The 20123-nt window shown below is 40.0% G+C and overlaps 1 protein-coding gene across 1 annotated transcript in view; it reads right to left on the bottom strand.

Annotated features, from left to right (window-relative positions):
- LOC142384508 (synaptic vesicle glycoprotein 2B-like) overlaps positions 1–20123 on the bottom strand; it is a 60915-nt gene that overhangs the window by 18975 nt on the left and 21817 nt on the right. Inside the window, exons 3-7 of the mRNA XM_075470785.1 lie at positions 16507–16733; positions 10139–10319; positions 5858–6009; positions 998–1131; positions 812–901 (exon numbers count right to left, since the gene is read on the bottom strand). Of these exons, the coding sequence (XP_075326900.1) occupies positions 812–901; positions 998–1131; positions 5858–6009; positions 10139–10319; positions 16507–16733 (784 nt within the window). The remainder of the gene's footprint in view (positions 1–811; positions 902–997; positions 1132–5857; positions 6010–10138; positions 10320–16506; positions 16734–20123) is intronic.

Raw genomic sequence — 20123 nt, 5'->3', positions numbered from 1 at the left:
TGCAGTATGGAAGTATGTAGTATGGCAGTATGCACTATGCTGTATGTAGTATGCAGTATGTAGTATGTAGTATAGAAGTATGTAGTATGTAGTACGCAGTATGTAGTATGTAGTATGCAGTATGTAGTATGTAGTATGCAGTATGTAGTATGCAGTATGTAGTATGCAATATGCAGTATGTAGTATGTCGTATGCAGTATGGAAGTATGTAGTATGTAGTGTGTAGTATGCAGTATGCAGTATGCAGTATGTAGTATGTAGTATAGAAGTATGTAGTATGTAGTACGCAGTATGTAGTATGTAGTATGCAGTATGTAGTATGTAGTATGCAGTATGTAGTATGCAGTATGTAGTATGAAGTATGCAGTATGCAGTATGTAGTATGCAGTATGTAGTATGCAGTATGTAGCATGCAGTATGCAGTATGTAGTATGCAGTATGCAGTATGCAGTATGTAGTATGCAGTATGTAGCATGCAGTATGCAGTATGTAGTATGCAGTATGTAGTATGCAGTATGTAGCATGCAGTATGCAGTATGTAGTATGCAGTATGTAGCATGCAGTATGTAGCATGCAGTATGTAGCATGCAGTATGTAGCATGCAGTATGCAGTATGCAGTATGTAGTATGCAGTATGCAGTATGTAGTATGCAGTATGTAGTATGCAGTATGTAGTATGCAGTATGGAAGTATGTAGTATGCAGTATGCAGTATGTAGTATGTAGTATGTAGTATGTAAACAAAATATTTCCTGTCCTCCAGATAGTACTTGAACCAGTTTAAAGCACGACCAGAGGTTACTCGTACTCACAGTGAAGACTTTTTCTGGCTGCCCCTTGGCTCTCCAGTTGGTGTCATGGACGTGCTTCAGGATCATCCACGCCTCGTCGTGTTTGGCATTCTGCTCCGAAGACACAAACAGGTCATAACTAACCGGTTCCGCTCAGAGTCGGGAAGCTGCTTTGACTTTAACACGACCCCGAACGGGCCGTCTCACCTCCAGCAGGAAGCGGGGGCTCTCGGGCATGAAGGTGAGCCCAACCAGGGAGGCGATGGCGGGAAGAACGGCGACGAGGACGAACACCCTCCAGCTGTGGAACTGGAACTCTGTGCCCATGCTGAAGCCCCATCCTGCACACACACCATTTATTCATTGATAGATTTTTATTTTCGAACATGTATAAAAAAGAAAATGTATGTAACTATTTGTACATACAAAAGAAAGAAAAAGATAAATTACAAAAAATATAAATAAAAAATTCAATCACATAAAGTGCTTATACATAACAAAACACATCACATTGTTCAGAAAGGAAGAAGTACAATACTTTTTTAGTTTCTAACTACAATACACCTATAGAAATATATGCCATATTTACACTTCCTAAATATCTAAATAAATATATAATCACAAAAATAAATATATACTACACACATATCCTTGTAAATATAAATGTAAATATGAATATACATATATGTATATATATATATATATATATATCATATATACCATATACTAATTAAATTAATAACATTTGCACAAATATCACAAATATCATCATAGTACAATATAATGTAAATTATCCATATACCCCATATTTCTTATTGGTTCAGTCTGCTCAGTTAAATTTATTATTTTACCTTTATTGTTAAATGTACAAATCTGTCTTTATTTAGTTTACTGATGTTTATTATTATTATTATTATTATTATTATTATTATTATTATTATTATTATTATCCCTACTACTCTTCATACTGTAGATTTGTATATAGCTAATGTTTATTCTCTATTTTTATTCTATTTCTATTCAATTTATTCTATTTGCTTGTTAAATGTATGCTGCTGCTGCAACACAATAATTTCCCAAATTGGGATGAAGAAAGTACTTATCTATCTATCTATCTATCTATCTATCTATCTATCTATCTATCTATCTATCTATCTATCTATCTATCTATCTATCTATCTATCTATCTATATAACAATTAACCCTATTCTGTTCATATATTTATCCCTCATCGTTAACATACTTCCTCTTCCATGTACTTGTTTAAAAATATTTTTTGTACCTTTTTTTAGACAGAATTATATTTGCACTTTGTTTTATTTCCATCTCCAGAATGTTCCACAAAGTCGCCCCACAGCTCGATACGCACATGCTTTTCATATTTGTTCAGACCTTTGGCTTTTTAACATTTAGGTCTCCCATTAGATTATATCCCTCCTCCCGATCACTAAACATTCCTTATTCACAAAGGTCTCATCGGTGCAGCAGGTCACAGAAGTCTCTTATTTCTGAATGATGTAATTTTTATATGCATACACAGAGAAGCACGCCACGTTTAACTTATCAGCACTTTATGTGCTACGTCTTCTAAACTTCTGATAAAAGTCGTGAATTTTACATTTAAAGCACATAAAACGACTAAAGAAACGAGTTCTTCTCATTTGCATCTATTTTTAATTTCCTTTTGTCTGGTTTCTAACTGAATTTTATACATTTTAATTAAATTTTCTTGTTTTAAAATCTGACTTATCCGATTATCGTCTCTCTAATGTTCCCGTAAATTAAATTAATTTTTCATTTCACTTTATGTACGGTCTGACGGCATCTTTTAGGGTTTTTTAATTCATCTATTTTACATTCCTTTGATCTGTTTGATGTTGAGATTTTTAGATGTAAATCTGATAGCTGTTCTTGTATTGATTCTTTCTTCTTCTTCAGACAATTCTAAGGTAGAATAGTTGGGGGTGGGGTGGGTTGGAAAGTATTATTTTTATCACTTTATTTAATTATTTCCACTATTTTTTTACTTTATCTTTTTACTGTATGAAGTCATTTGTGCTAAATTGTGTTTGGGTGAAAAGTGCAAAACAAATCAAGTCTGACTGATTTATTTCTAAAAAAAAAAAGAAAAAAATAAGCTGATATTAACTCGTATTTCCATTTGTTATGATGTGTCATTTGCTGCTCATCACAGCTGGTGTTACACAGTCTGCAGTTCAGTTTGATCTCCAGCTTGGTTCACATTTCTGTTGCTGTGCTGCTTTCATTAATGTTCATCACAGGATGAAGTTTCAGTCTGACTGTAAGCTGAATATTCCAAAACTTTGGCTGTGTTCCAAACCGCATACTTCTACTACTCCTACTACTCATACTAACTTTCTGAGTTAGTATGCGAGTTTGAGTAAGCAGAAGTTCCCGGATGCATACTAGATTCTCTGAAATGTTGGGTATGCATCATGAGGTTACTACTCATACTCAAACTACCCAAGATGCAACGTAACGTGACGTCGCCGATCGTCATTTCCTGTCAAAACGGCAGTTTCAAGCTAGCTACAACGAGGGTAGGTTCACTTCCTGTTTTCAAAACAAAAGCACCAATTGTATCGTAATGGCTTTCCCTATGTATGCAGTATGCAGTATGCAGTATGCGGTATGCAGTATGTAGTATGCGGTATGCAGTATGTAGTATGCGGTATGCAGTATGCAGTATGCAGTATGTAGTATGCGGTATGCGGTATGCGGTATGCAGTATGCAGTATGCAGTATGCAGTATGCAGTATGTAGTATGCGGTATGCAGTATGCAGTATGTAGTATGCGGTATGCAGTATGCAGTATGCGGTATGCGGTATGCAGTATGTAGTATGCGGTATGCGGTATGCAGTATGTAGTATGTAGTATGCGGTATGCAGTATGCAGTATGTAGTATGCGGTATGCAGTATGCAGTATGTAGTATGCGGTATGCAGTATGCAGTATGCAGTATGCGGTATGCAGTATGCAGTATGTAGTATGCGGTATGCAGTATGCAGTATTCAGTATGTAGTACGCAGTATGCAGTATGTAGCGTGTAGTATGCGGTATGCAGTATGCAGTATGCAGTATGCAGTACGCAGTACGTAGTACGCAGTATGCAGTATGTAGCGTGTAGTATGTAGTATGCGGTATGCAGTATGCAGTATGCAGTATGCAGTACGTAGTATGCAGTATGCAGTATGCAGTACGCAGTACGTAGTACGCAGTACGCAGTACGTAGCATGTAGTATGTAGTATGCAGTATGCAGTATGTCGTATGTAATATGTAGTATGTAGTATGCAGTATGTAGTATGTAGTATGTAATGTGTAATATGTAGTATGTAGTATGTAGTATGCAGTATGTAATGTGCAGTATGTAGTATGTAGTATGTAATATGTAATATGTAGTATGTAGTATGTAGTATGCAGTATGTAATATGCAGTATGTACTATGTAGTATGCAGTATGTAGTATGTAGTATGCAGTATGTAGTATGTAGTATGCAGTATGTAGTATGTAATATGGAGTATGTACTATGCAGTATGCAGTATGTAGTATGTAGTATGCAGTATGTAGTATGTAGTATGCAGTATGCGGTATGCGGTATGCAGTATGTAGTATGCGGTATGTAGTATGTAGTATGTAGTATGTAGTATGTAGTATGCAGTATGTAGTATGCAGTATGTAGTATGTAGTATGCAGTATGTAGTATGTAGTATGCAGTATGTAGTATGCAGTATGTAGTATGTAGTATGCAGTATGCGGTATGCGGTATGCAGTATGTAGTATGCGGTATGTAGTATGTAGTATGTAGTATGTAGTATGTAGTATGCAGTATGTAGTATGCAGTATGTAGTATGTAGTATGCAGTATGTAGTATGCAGTATGTAGTATGTAGTATGTAGTATGCAGTATGTAGTATGTAGTATGCAGTATGTAGTATGTAGTATGCAGTATGCAGTATGCGGTATGTAGTATGTAGTATGCAGTATGTAGTATGTAGTATGCAGTATGTAGTATGCAGTATGTAGTATGTAGTATGCAGTATGTAGTATGTAGTATGTAGTATGCAGTATGCAGTATGTAGTATGCAGTATGTAGTATGTAGTATGTAGTATGCAGTATGTAGTATGTAGTATGTAGTACGCAGTATGCAGTATGTAGTATGCAGTATGTAGTATGGAGTATGCAGTATGTAGTATGTAGTATGTAGTACGCAGTATGTAGTATGTAGTATGTAGTACGCAGTATGTAGTATGTAGTATGTAGTACGCAGTATGTAGTATGTAGTATGTAGTACGCAGTATGCAGTATGTAGTATGTAGTATGCAGTATGTAGTATGCAGTATGTAGTATGGAGTATGCAGTATGTAGTATGTAGTATGCAGTATGTAGTATGTAGTATGTAGTACGCAGTATGCAGTATGTAGTATGCAGTATGTAGTATGGAGTATGCAGTATGTAGTATGCAGTATGTAGTATGGAGTATGCAGTATGTAGTATGCAGTATGCAGTATGTAGTATGCAGTATGCAGTATGTAGTATGTAGTATGTAGTATGTAGTACGCAGTATGCAGCATGTAGTATGCAGTATGTAGTATGGAGTATGGAGTATGCAGTATGTAGTATGCAGTATGTAGTATGGAGTATGCAGTATGTAGTATGCAGTATGTAGTATGGAGTATGCAGTATGTAGTATGCAGTATGTAGTATGTAGTATGTAGTACGCAGTATGCAGTATGTAGTATGCAGTATGTAGTATGGAGTATGCAGTATGTAGTATGCAGTATGTACTATGTAGTATGCAGTATGTAGTATGTAGTATGTAGTATGCAGTATGTAGTATGTAGTATGTAGTACGCAGTATGCAGTATGTAGTATGCAGTATGTAGTATGCAGTATGTAGTATGCAGTATGCGGTTTTGAACACAGCCTTTCTCTTCAGACCAGCCCTTCTCTTGGTTTCCTTAGCGAGGCTGAAACGGCTGCAGGTGTTGCTGTATTTTCCTGTTATTTTACAGGGAAGTTATTTACAGTGTGCATGTGTGCTATACCGTATCTGGGGATGATTCCCCAGGCTGTGAAAGAGGCGTAGATCCCGCCGATCATCCAGAACATGCACAGCCAGGACAGATGCTCGCCTCTCTTGTCCATCTGAAGGAACTCTGAGAAGTACGAGTACACGATCGGCACCGTGCCGCCAATGCTGGGAGCAGAGAGAGTCAGAAAACAGGCAGAAATATTCAGTTAAATACACCAAAGTCAAGCAGAAACGTCCGTTTCCAGCCCACAAAGAGGATGTTTTAGTGATGTTTGTGGCACGGAAGCATTTCTGAGTGTTTCTCAGTGTTTTCCCTGTTCTGAGATCAGCTTGTGACCTTGTTTGTGAGTCGGTGCAACTCCCTGCAGAGCACAGTTATTCTGAGAGGAACTCTGCTGCGTCACTGCAATCCAACACCCACCGAGCCGCTCCGGTGGAGCTCAGTTTGTTGCCTCCTCTCCTTAATAAAAGGCTGCGTTTGGGTCTGAAATGGCTTCAAACTAAAACTAAACAGCAGCAGGAACTGTTTCACAGACAGTCTGCAAACGGCCAAAGAAGCTTCGCTCGGATGCTGCGTACAGGCGCCGTGTTAAGGATGATATCACCATAACCCCAAGTAAGCTGCACCTTTTTAACCCAAATATCCCAGATACTTGCATTAAATGTAAGCAACAAAAGGTTCTTTATTCCGTTGCATGTGGGAATGCCCTCTGATGCTCTCTTTTTGGGAAAAAGTGTTGAGCCTGGCCAGTCGAATCATTGAAAAGGAAACACCTCTCAAACCAAAGTTATGTTTGCTAAACACTCACCCGGACAACTTTGTGACCTCCAAAAATGAAAAATCCTGACTCAATATTTGTTTTCTGGAAGATAAAAGATGTACAGCCTGTTCATGGAAAAGGGATAAAAATAAATAAATAAAATAAATAAATAAAAAAAGTTTCAGTGCAATCTGTTGGTTTCCTTAGCGAGGAAATTGTTTTTTAATTGTCTCTATATGAACGAATTGGATTATTTTATGAATAATTATGATTACAATTAATTGAATTCCAATTGGCTTGAATTGGACTTTATTATCTAAGTGCCTTGAGATGACATTTGTTGTATTTGGCGCTATATAAATAAAAATGAATTGAATTGAATAAACCTTGTACTGCTTCACAATGGTTAACAGGTCTTTTTACTCGGCTTTAGAAAAGATGAGCTACACCACAAAAAAATCAGCTCGACAAGTTTTGGAAAAATCTGGAAGGTTTTTTGTAATTTCCTTGAGAAAAATGACATTGAAGTAGATGGCTGGAATAAGGAGCTGATTTAGTATACAAATTTAGACCTTTACATATAAGTATCATATTATTATTATGATTATTTTTCTCCTTCCAGTTATTTATTAATTTCATTTTAATAATTATTATTACTATTATTATCGTTGCTTTTTTTTCTTGTATGTACATTCTTGTTCTGTGTTTTTCACCGTTTGTAAATTAAAAAATGTGCAATAAACATATGTTTAAAAAAAAGATGATATCAGCCTTCATGTTAAAGATGAGTTTACATCTGAAGAAGAGCTGTACGTCTTCTTAAAGAGGATTTCTGTTGCTTTCCTCACATTTTATTGAATATTTGAGTGTTTTGGGTTTGTTTAACCCTAACCCCTGATAACTTTCTCCTCTAATTTCACACTGTAGGTAGTGATACTCATCATATTTGGTCCAGTTGTGCATTTTTGACTATTTTTTTTAATTTCAAACACACATCATATACAATGCAATTTTTCATTGTGTAAAAAAAACTCCTTAATTTCTAAAAAGGGACATTTTTGTCCCATTTTAAAACGACCTAAAAACATCATATGTTAATATTTTGTTCCACTTTTTTTTTTTCATAAATCTTTTATTCCACTTCAGTTCTGATCATAACTACCAAGTTTTCAATTATTTAAAAAAAAATTAACCCTTTAGATGCCAATTTGAATTTTTTAGCCCAAATTTTAAGCCTTTAGGTGCCAGTATTTTCAAAATATGGAATGCAAAGTGGAATTATTGAGTAGGGATAATTATGGTCTGGGATATGTCAATGATTAGCAACAACATTGATTTTTAGGGATTTTTAATTTTTTTGTTATGCCTGATTTAAAAAAGAAATCCTTAAAGGTAGGGTAGGAGATCCTGGATTTTGAGTCCAGCGAAGCTGCATTTTGAAAATACACCGGTAAAAAGTCCCAACCCTTTTCTTCACTTTCCCCCCGAAGCCACGCCTCTAGAGTACATGAACGTGCTTGAGCACGAAGGTGCACGAGCGTTGTTCTGACAGCAAGCATCGATCGTTGCCGTATTTAGTATTCAGTATTTAGTTTATGCTAACTATACGTTTAATAATGCTAGGTGCTAGCCAAGCTGGCTCTAGTTTAGCTTCCTGCCAAGCTTCTGGACGCGTAATTAGTTCACGGAGCAGGGTACGTGCACAGGGGGGAGGAGGGGGAGGGAGGGGGAGGGGGAGGGAGGAGCAGATTGTAGTTTGATAGTAGCATCAGTATCCAATCATTGTGAACGGTCCGTTCACAATGATTGGATACTGTTTTTCCTAGATTGTACGTTCTAGAGGCCACTAAAACTCTTCATATTTGTGTCAAAACTTTTAATTAATTGGTTGCAATGGGGGTGTGAAGAGCAATATGTAAATAAATGTTCCAGAAAAAGATCCCCTACCCCGCCTTTAATTTCTGAAAAGGGACATTTTTGTCCCCTTCTAAAATGATCCCGAAAAAACCATATATTAATATTTTTTTACACTTTTTTCCCCGAAATCTTTTCTGCCACTTCAGTTCTGATCATAACCACCAAGTTTTCAATTATTTTCAAAAAATTAACCCTTTAAATACTAGTGTATATGAGGTAAACACCAATTTCTGTTAAAAAACACACACAAAAACTGCTGTATTTTCAATGTATGCTGTGCAAAGTGAAATATTCTATGGGGGATTTTTAGGTCTGGGATATGTCATTGATGAGCTACAACATCAGTTTTATCAGCTTTTTAGTTTTTCTGCAATGGCAGATTACAGAAACAGCTCCCATAAACATTCATTATAATGAAAAATTATAATGAAAAACTCCTTAAATCAGAAATAAAGGAGTTTTTTTTAAATCAGACATAGCAAAAAAATTAAAAATCCCCAAAAATCAATGTTGTTGCTGATCATTGACTTATCCCAGACCATAATTATCCCCCCTTAACAATTCCACTTTGCATTCTATATATAGAAAATATAGCAATTTTTGTGAGTTTTGTTTTACAGAAATTGGCGCTTACATCATATAAAGCAGTATTTAAAGGGTTACATTTTTGAAAATAATTGAAAACTTGGTAGTTATGATCAGAACTGAAGTGGAATAAAAGATCTATGGAAAAAAAGCGGAAAAAAATATTAACATATCATGTTTTTAGGTCGTTTTAAAAGGGGACAAAAATGTCCCTTTTCAGAAATTAAGTCAATTAAGGCGAGACACTACAGGTGAATAGGGTAATATTTTAAAATAATAGATATCACCATGAAACTTCCTCAGTTGATTACTTATACAAGTATGAAAAAAAATTATTACAAGTTTTAGAAATGTGTATGTTTAATTATGCAAATTAGGCATTATCTCATTAAAAATGCGCACATTTACATATATTTCTGGAAGATAGATCTGTTCATATGATAAAGCCAGGTGCAAAATTATTTTTTCATTTGGTTTACACACAAAATGAAAAGAAATTACAGAGGGATTTCAGGATATCTGCTTTCATTTCGTAGGAAATCAGAATATACTGTCCATAGCCTAAAAAACATCAATTTTCGCCATATTTTTTAATTATAATGTCACATAAATCAGGCCAGGAATGATTTCTCAACAAATCCTTCTGTAAATATCTTCAGAATACTGCTAAGTGTATAACTGGAAAGTTTGGTGTTAGTAGGTGCTCCATAGGCTGAGATATTGATACTGGAAAAATACAAAAAAAATATTTTGAGAAAACGGCATTTAAAGATTTAAATACGGGAATTCATTTTGGTAAATTTGGGCAAAATGTACCGCCGCGATTAAACAAAATGTAATAAACATTTTAATTTATGTTTTTAAATAACACATATTGAAGGAATAGACTGGCCCAAAATCTAAAAATTTACCACTGCATGAAAAATCCCTGTTTTTGCCCGCCGTGTCTCCCCTGCAGTCAGTAAAAAGCAAACATATTCTGTACATGTGCAACAAAACATTTATAACAGCGATCTCTGTGTGAGTGTTACCCAACGCCAGACAGCAGCCTGAAGAAGAGGAAGAAGCCGTAGCCCTGAGCCAAAGACGACAGGAAGGCAAAGACGCAGTTTATCGCCAACGCCACGATCAGACAGCGGCGGCGGCCCACTTTGTCGGCCAGACCTCCCCACAGGAACGCCCCCACCATCATGCTCATGAAGACCACCAGACCTGCACAGAGAGGGGGAGACGGTGTTCCAGATCAGCTTCTGGATCAGCCTGGTGAACGCCTCATTGAGGCAAAGCATCTTTATCCATACCACAGGCAACTCAATGTGCTTTACATAAAGACATAAAGAACAGAATAAAGCAGCTTAAAAAGAAGCAATTTAAAAAAAAAAAACTAAAAAGAGCTGAATGGGGATAGCTGACCATGCTAAAAAAGCTGAAAATAGCTCAATTTTAGCATTAAAAAATGTTGCTGAGGTATTGGTTGAAGGGATTTTGTGATTTTTGTGGACTACCAAACTTAACATTGGAGTGAGTCAGAGAATTTGAGAGGTTGATCTCGGTTCAAGGCTCAAAGCTGAAATTCTGTAAATATGAACTCTTTAGTAGTTACATTGGCTGAAAGAGGACAATTTTCCTACATTTTAAGGTATAATTTGTTTCTGTAAGTTAAACTGTATGAAAGTTAGACACCTCACCAGGGAGGCGTCCAGGAGGCATCCTAACCAGATGCCCCAGGAGGCATCCTAACCAGGTGCCCCAGGAGGCATCCTAACCAGATGCCCCAGGAGGCATCCTAACCAGATACCTGAGCCACCTCATCTGACTCCTCTCGATGCGGAGGAGCAGCAGTTCTACTCTGACCCCCTCCCGGATGACCGAGCTTCTCACCCTATCTCTAAGGGAGAGCCCAGACACCCTGCGGAGGAAACTCATTTTGGCCGCTTGAATTCGCGATCTCGTTCTTTCGGTCACTACCCACAGCTCGTGACCATAGGTGAGGGTAGGATCTCGTTCTTTCGGTCCCTACCCACAGCTCGTGACCACAGGTGAGGGTAGGATCTCGTTCTTTCGGTCCCTACCCACAGCTCGTGACCACAGGTGAGGGTAGGATCTCGTTCTTTCGGTCCCTACCCACAGCTCGTGACCATAGGTGAGGGTAGGATCTCGTTCTTTCGGTCCCTACCCACAGCTCGTGACCATAGGTGAGGGTAGGATCTCGTTCTTTTGGTCCCTACCCACAGCTCATGGCCAAAGGTGAGGGTAGGATCTCGTTCTTTCGGTCACTGCCCACAGCTCGTGGCCAAAGGTGAGGGTAGGATCTCGTTCTTTCGGTCCCTACCCACAGCTCGTGACCATAGGTGAGGGTAGGATCTCGTTCTTTTGGTCCCTTCCCACAGCTCATGGCCAAAGGTGAGGGTAGGATCTCGTTCTTTCGGTCACTGCCCACAGCTCGTGGCCAAAGGTGAGGGTAGGATCTCGTTCTTTCGGTCACTGCCCACAGCTCGTGGCCAAAGGTGAGGGTAGGATCTCGTTCTTTCGGTCCCTACCCACAGCTCGTGGCCAAAGGTGAGGGTAGGATCTCGTTCTTTCTGTCCCTACCCACAGCTCGTGACCATAGGTGAGGGTAGGATCTCATTCTTTCGGTCCCTACCCACAGCTCGTGACCATAGGTGAGGGTAGGATCTCGTTCTTTCTGTCCCTACCCACAGCTCGTGACCATAGGTGAGGGTAGGATCTCATTCTTTCGGTCCCTACCCACAGCTCGTGACCATAGGTGAGGGTAGGATCTCATTCTTTCGGTCCCTACCCACAGCTCGTGACCATAGGTGAGGGTAGGATCTCGTTCTTTCGGTCCCTACCCACAGCTCGTGACCATAGGTGTGGGTAGGATCTCGTTCTTTCTGTCCCTACCCACAGCTCGTGACCACAGGTGAGGGTAGGATCTCGTTCTTTCGGTCCCTACCCACAGCTCGTGACCATAGGTGAGGGTAGGATCTCGTTCTTTCGGTCACTACCCACAGCTCGTGACCATAGGTGTGGGTAGGCATGTAGACTGACCGGTAAATCGAGAGCTTCGCCTTCTGGCTCAGCTCCTTCTTCACCACGACGGGCCGGTGCAGAGCCCGCATCACTGCGGACGCCGCACCGATCCGCCTGAGGTTGCCGAGGTGGTCAAAAAGCTCCTCTGTGGCAAGGCCCCGGGGGTGGATGAGGTTCCTCAAGGCTCTGGATGTTGTGGGGCTGTCTTGGTTGACACGCCTCTGCAGCATCGCGTGGACATCGGGGGCAGTGCCTCTGGACTGGCAGATCGGGGTGGTGGTCCCCCTCTTTAAAAAGGGGGACCGGAGGGTGTGTTCCAACTATAGGGGGATCACACTCCTCAGCCTCCCTGGTAAGGTCTTTTCGGGGGTACTGGAGAGGAGGATCCGCCGGATAGTTGAATCTCGGATTCAGGAGGTGCAGTGTGGTTTTCGTCCTGGCCGTGGAACAGTGGACCAGCTCTATATCCTCGGCAGGATCCTGGAGGGAGCATGGGAGTTCGCCCAACCGGTCTACATGTGTTTTGTGGACTTGGAGAAGGCGTTCCACCGTGTCCCTCGGGGAGTCCTGTGGGGGGTGCTCCGGGAGTATGGAGTGCCGGACCCCTTGATATGGGCTGTTCGGTCCCTGTATGACAGGTGTCAGAGTACGCTGTTTTCCTGCAACTCAAAAACAGGCCGACTCTGCTGGGATATGGATGCACCCACAGTCCCCACGAGGGATGGGAATCAAAAACCGGTTCTTGTTGAGAACCGGTTCCCAGTGTTTCAATTCCTTGGAATCGTTTTGCCGATTTTGCAAACGATTCCCTTATCGATTCCAGTGGGCGTGAATGACGTCACCACGCAGCGTTGCGTGGCGAGTCCAGCGCAGCCAGCAGCCAACAGTAAACATGGCGCCCAAGCGGTACAAACGCTCGAAAGTTTGGTTACACATCCCTAAAAAATACGACAACAGGGCAACTTGCAAAGTGAATATTTCACCAAAGGGAGGAAATACTACCAACATGCAATAACTATGAATGAATGATTAACGTCAGTGAATCTGAACCCAGCAACGTTAGCAACGTTAGCATGTCCTCGGCTAACACTGCAGGTAACTAACAAACAAACAACGTTAGCATGTCCTCGGCTAACACTGCAGGTAACTAACAAACAAACAATGTTAGCATGTCCTCGGCTAACACTGCAGGTAACTAACTAACAAACACTGCCTATCATGTTAGCAGCATTTGCCTCATTATAAAAGCTGCTGTTAGTAACGGTTAAGGTTAAATGAATGCCTTCTCAGGCATTACATTTAGATGAAATCATGAGAGACAGAGCCTGACTGGCTCAGAGCCAGAGGCTGGTGGTACTACCCCCAGTTCACCTCTACCTCCAGCTTCTCCTTTCACCAGAGCAGGAAGAGTTAAATTACCCAGGCCAGGATAGACCAATGTGGACCTCACCGTTGTTGGGTTTGTGAGGTCACGACTCGTGTTACTTCTAAACTGAACAAAGTTGATGCTAATCGATTGCTAACCTTTTTCTCCAAATGAGAATCGATAAGGGAACCGACAAAGAACCGAATTGTTAAGCAGAATCGAAAATGGAATTGGAATCGTAAAAATCTTATCAGTTCCCATCCCTAGCCCCCACTGAGGGTTTCTCTGCACCATGAGGCCACACAAACTGTCCCCCTGCAGAGACACACCGCAGTAATAAGGCTCACAACACCGAGTTCGACACTATTTCTCATCGAGCTGACTCAGGTCTGAGTCACGTCGGCACACTCAGCTCTTTTTGAAATTTCCAGACCTCTTTGAGCCAAGTTCAACCCGACAGGTGCCAGAGAGCAGCTGGCTGACAGATGGAACATTATGGATGGAACAGGGGAACTCTAGCTTTAAAAGCCTTCCGATCCTTCTGCTGTTCGTGTGAATGCGTAGCTGCTGGATGAGGAGGAGGAGGCAGCATGAAGAGGCTGCGCTGCTCTTTCCAAGGTCAGGACGGAGCATCGATCACTCCGGCTGCTGACTCACAACTCACAACTCAGAACTCAGAACTCAGACACCACAGCGAGGCGAGGTGAGGCAGAGAGAGAGTTCTCAGAAAGAGTTTTCAGAGAGAGTTTTCAGAAAGAGTTTTCAGAGAGAGTTTTCAGAAAGAGTTTTCAGAAAGAGTTTTCAGAGAGAGTTTTCAGAGAGAGTTTTCAGAGAGAGTTTTCAGAAAGAGTTTTCAGAGAGAGTTTTCAGAGAGAGTTTTCAGAAAGAGTTTTCAGAGAGAGTTTTCAGAGAGAGTTCTCAGAAAGAGTTTTCAGAGAGAGTTTTCAGAAAGAGTTTTCAGAGAGAGTTTTCAGAAAGAGTTTTCAGAGAGAGTTTTCAGAGAGAGTTTTCAGAGAGAGTTCTCAGAAAGAGTTTTCAGAAAGAGTTTTCAGAGAGAGTTTTCAGAAAGAGTTTGATCCCTCAGGATTCATCCTCAGGCGGAGTTTCTGTCTGATGGAGCAGGAAAACAGCAGCAGGCCGAGGATGTATGAGAGAAATGAAAACTGTTGATGAACACAAAGCAAAGAGGGACAGAAATAAACTGCCTGCGGGGGATTTACTGGCCTAAAAAGTACGATTCAAACTCTGAATCATTTTCATTTTCCACACAGACTGCTTCAGCTCTGCTGTCGAAGGGACAGATACAGGAAATCTTTCCTGCCACAGGCCATCACTCTGTGCAATAACAGTTAATCATTGTTCTGCACTAATTGTCATTATGGTCATCTCAATTTCGCACAACTGCAATGTTGCACTTTTTGCTGTACATATATTTTTTATTTATTTTATTCATTTATTTATTTATTTATTTATTTATTTTTACTTGTCTGTATGCTGCAACTGCGAAGTAATTTCCCAGCTGGGATGAATAAAGTACTTCTATTCTATTCTATAAAACACACACAAGTTAAATATTAAAGTCTTATGATTAAAGCAGCTCAACCGTTAGATTTTTATAATTTCAAGACAATTCTGAATGAAATGTATTTCATCAATAAGCAGCAAAGAAGTGTTTAAAGGTGCTGATGCAGCTGCTGTTTGTTGCTCTTTGATTCGGAGCTCAAATATGATGGAAATGAGTGAAACTGTCCCAATGACAGGCAGACTGGGGGAAAATGGAATAAAATCACCATCTGCACGAGTTCATGTGTCAGTTTCATACGCAGGAAACAAATTGTGGGCATGACAGCAGTTTAAAATTAAGACTGTGGCATTCTGCCCCCTTAATCATACAACTTAATTAAAAAATAAAATCATAAAAGATTTTAAAAAATCACCGGATTTAGTCAGAAAAAGTTAAACTCTGTTTTATTTTAGTTTTTATTTTATTCCTGCAGGGATGTAACAGCACTGTTATGAAAGGAAACGTCAGAGTGAGCCCTGCACATGCACAGCCATGCACATCAATGTGTTGTCATGGCAACAAAGACGCCACAAAAACGTCCCTGAAGTGAGCATAAAAGCCGTCTGTCCAGGGCTGGAAACTGGAGTCGTAAACTGCGGTACCTCAGAGCAGCTTCACGCCTGGAAATGTTACGTTACAAAAGCTTTAATCTAACCAGCTTTGATTTGGAATTTAATCCATTAGATTTGTTGGGTTTTTACGGGATATTTATATGAATTGAATCTTTATCAGCTGAGAGAGAGCTGGTGGGAGAAGCAAAACGGGAAAACGAGGCTCGGTCTGACGGATTTCCTGCGGGAGCTCTGTTCCACTGACCACCAATAAACACTTTGTTTGACTTGAGATTCCTCCGGCTCGTTCTTGAGCTTCCAATGAAAGAATCGAGCTAACAGAACGGTCCGACCATGTGACTGTGACCTCTAACCTCTGCAGCCTGAGCAGCGTCCCACCTGCTCCTGAGACGTCTGCACGACGGAGGAGCTGAGGTTTACAACTGAGCAGCTTTCCCCACATTTAGACATGCTTCCTGTCTTTCTGCGCAGGCCGAACAAGTTGAATTTTTTGAAGTTGAATTTTTGAAAAAAAAATTCCATTGAATTTTTTGATTCATATAAAAAAAAAAAATTTTTTGATGTTGAATTTTTTTATTTTTTTTCATTTAATTTTTTCCATAAAATTTTTTTGATGTTAATTTTTTTCTATTGAATTTTTTAAATTTTAAATTTTTTTAAATTTTTCTAAATTTGTTAAATTTTTTTAATTTTTTTCCATTGAATTTTTTTTTACACTGAATTTTTTTAAGTTGAATTTTTTTACACTGAATTCTGTTTTTAGAAATGATTTTTTTTAAAAAACATTCAGTTTAAGCTCTGCTGAGTTTCTGTGATCTGAAGCCTGTGAGGAGACGGCAGAGAAACATCATGACTGCTTCCTACCCAGCGTTCCTTTCTCTGCGTTGGACAGACACAGATCCTTTTCTGCGGACGGCAGAACGAACGCCACCACAAAGCACTCCACGCCGTCGGCCATCAGAGCCAAACCCAGCACCATGAAGAGGGTCCACTGGAACCTCCCGTGGCCGCAGTCCTCCATGATGTCCTCGTACTGCTCCGACAGCTCCTCCAGCTCAGAGACGCCGCTGCCGGCCGCTCGGTCTTTGGCCCTGAAACACAAAACAGGGAGATAAAAAAGGTTTAAGGTCTGATTAAAGATGATTCAACATGCTGGCTGAAACACACACAGCAGACTCCACGTGTCCTCTGCATGAATCTGAAAGATGAACATCATAGTTCCCACATTACTCTGAGCGGTTCTGTTCTGTAAGGATGTGTGGATAAGGTGTGTGGATAAGGGGAGCAGGTCGTTTAGGCCCCCCTGCAGTCGTTTAGGCCAGGCTACCTGAGCAGCTGAAATCTTTATTATTGTACATTCGTTATTATAAGATATAAGTCAGCTCTACTGGTCTGTCTGGGTAGCCTACATATCTATGGTAAATTATTTAATAACCAACTTTAGTGTGGAAACGTTTTTTTTATTTAATAAATGGTGATTTATAAATTCATAAAATTGTGGAAATAATCATCCGCATTGCCACATTCATTGGACAATAATGCTGTAATTATTTAGAAGCCCGTTAGATTCGCGCGGCTTGTGAGAATTAAAATAGTGATTTATAAGATAAGCATGCATTGTCATCGAAAGGGTGACTGATCTGAAACACCACATCCGAGTTGCTTGGAAATTGGAAGAGGAGATGCAAAACTGCCAACAAACGTTGTGTGAAAATAAACCACATGCACACATTCGTTGGACAATAATGCTGTAGCCTAATCATTTAGAAGCCCGTTTGGCGGTTTGTGAGAATTAAAATAGTGATTTAGGCTATAAGATTTCACACAACGTTTGTTGGCAGTTTTGCATCTCCTCTTCCAATTTCCAAGCAACTCGGATGTGGTGTTTCAGATCAGTCACCCTTTCGATGACAATGCATGCTTATCTTATAAATCACTATTTTAATTCTCACAAGCCGTGCGAATCTAACGGGCTTCTAAATAATCACAGCATTATTGTCCAATGAATGTGGTAATGCGGATGATTATTTCCACAATTTTATGAATTTATAAATCACCATTTATTAAATAAAAAAAACGTTTCCACACTAAAGTTGGTTATTAAATAATTTACCATAGATATGTAGGCTACCCAGACAGACCAGTAGAGCTGACTTATATCTTATAATAACGAATGTACAATAATAAAGATTTCAGCTGCTCAGGTAGCCTGGCTTAAACGACTGCAGGGGGGCCTAAACGACTGCAGGGGGGCCTAAACGACCTGTATCCTGGATAAGTTGTGTGGATAAGCTGTGTTTCCAGCACATCACCGGTCCTCTCCTCACTCTCTGCACTGGAAAAAATCAAAGTCTTACCAAGTATATTTGTCTCATTTCTAGTCCAAATATCTCATTACACTTAATATGAGACACAACTGCCTAACAAGCACCATTTCAGCCAGATATAGGGACTTGTTTGAAGACAATACATCTGGAATATCTTGTTAAATGAAAAAGTCTTGAAAACATCTTGTTTTGAGTTGGATTTCATTTGAAACAAGCTTTTTTTTACATTTGAAGAGGTTTTTAAGCTAATTTCAAGATCACTTTTAACTCAAAAGTCCTAAATATCACATTTTATTTAAAAAAATCTGTACAAGCCGATTTTCACTAGTTCCATTGGCAGATTTATTTGCTTATTTCAAGCAAAAACGTCTTTTATTTGTTGTTTTTTTACTTATTTTTGGAGGGGCATTTTTTCCAGTGTGTGTGCTAACGTCACATCGGCATGTTTCTGATAAAGATGCAGGTCCCACAGTACAGCTGTTTAATGAGGTTAATATGCAGCGATTAATAATCTAACACCAAGAATCTTTGTCTGATCGGACGCTGTTGGAAGATACTGAAGTTTAGTTATGGGAGATTGGACTGAAGACAAGTTTGGGTGCAATCTGTTGGTTTCCTTGGCTAGGAAATTGTTTTTGAATTGGCTCTATATCAAATCAAAATCTAATCAAATCAAATTTATTTGTAGCACATTTCATGTACAAACAGTTCAAAGTGCTTTACATAAAATAAAAGCATAGCAGCAGGGAGTGCAAGAAGCATTAAAACTAGTGGTGGGCATAGATACATTTTTTTAATCTAGATTAATCTCACTGAAATCTTGAAATTAATCTAGATTAAAATGGCTCATTCAGGGGTCCGGCAATCCGCGGGGTTCGCGGAAACAGACGTGTAAACTTTGGTTCCTATCCAAACAATAGTCGTTTAATCCTGAGACTGTTGTAATTGCCGTGTCGAGTGCTTCAATACAATAGTGTAGTAACCCCACGCATACCTTTCTCACTGCAATTAAGTTTTATTTCGGATTTATTTCGGATTTTGTTTCGTATTTAGTTTATTTTCACAGCTGCCTCTGCTATTCCTGCTCTTCTCAGGTGTACCTAATGTAGTTTTACATCATTTGTAACGTGATGTATATCTTGTATAACAAATTGTAAATAACAAAACGTTTATTCGTGTCCCTGCCCTCTCTTTCCTCATGTTTTTTTCTCGCGGGGGTGCTGCACAGCCGCGGGGCCTTTAAGATTTGAACATTCTAAATGTGACGTCACGAGCGGACAAAGCTAGCAAAGCAAATTCTCAAGCGAAGCTTCTCCAGCGTCTTCTCCAGGTGAACACGCAGCAGGCAGACCAGCTTATTCACATGCATGGCTCCAGCAGTTTCTCTAGCTTCGCCAACTTCTCATATTCAGCACTTGTTGGGAGGGCCAGGTGGTGCTGCTGTTGCTTGTGTGCAGTGCGTCTCTGTTGCGCCACACGCGCTTGATCATCTCGAGGGTGGAATTCCACCGTGTTGGAACATCTTGCACGAGCGGCTCCTGAACTTGCCCAAGGGAGGTTTGCTGGACTTTCAGCTCGTCTGCGTTGGCCGGACTGTGTTTGAAATGTCCCACCATTTGTCGACACTTGGCAAGTGCAGCATCAAACCCCCTTCTCATTACAATCGCTCTCTGTACAACATGTGCAACACACGGCAGATGCTCGAAGGGCAGCATCCTCCCTGCGGCCACCATATTAGGAGCGCTGTCTGTTCCAACAGAGCAGATTTTGTCAACTATCCCCCACAGATTAGCGACCTCCATAAACTGCCTAGCACAGGCTTCTGCAAAGTGGCGTTCTTCTGTTTTCATCACACCTAACGGCAGACAAAGTACATCGGCCTACACCCGAGCTAAAATATCAAGGTAAAAGTCATCACAGTTTGCTTACCTATTTTGACCCAGTTCCCAACCCAACTTTGAGAATAGATTAACGGCGATATTTTTTATATCGCCCGATAAGACTCTCAAATTATCGCAGCACGTTAACGGCGATAACGGCCCACCACTAATTAAAATACATAAAAGAATATAAAGAGAAACAAACAAAATAATTTAAATGAATTTAAAAACAAGCAACAGTCCAGATAAGTTCAAATATGAATGAATTGGATTA

This window comes from Odontesthes bonariensis, chromosome 7 (genome assembly GCF_027942865.1).
Source record: "Odontesthes bonariensis isolate fOdoBon6 chromosome 7, fOdoBon6.hap1, whole genome shotgun sequence".
Lineage (NCBI taxonomy): Eukaryota > Metazoa > Chordata > Actinopteri > Atheriniformes > Atherinopsidae > Odontesthes > Odontesthes bonariensis.
This window is presented reverse-complemented; position numbering and strand designations above follow the sequence as displayed.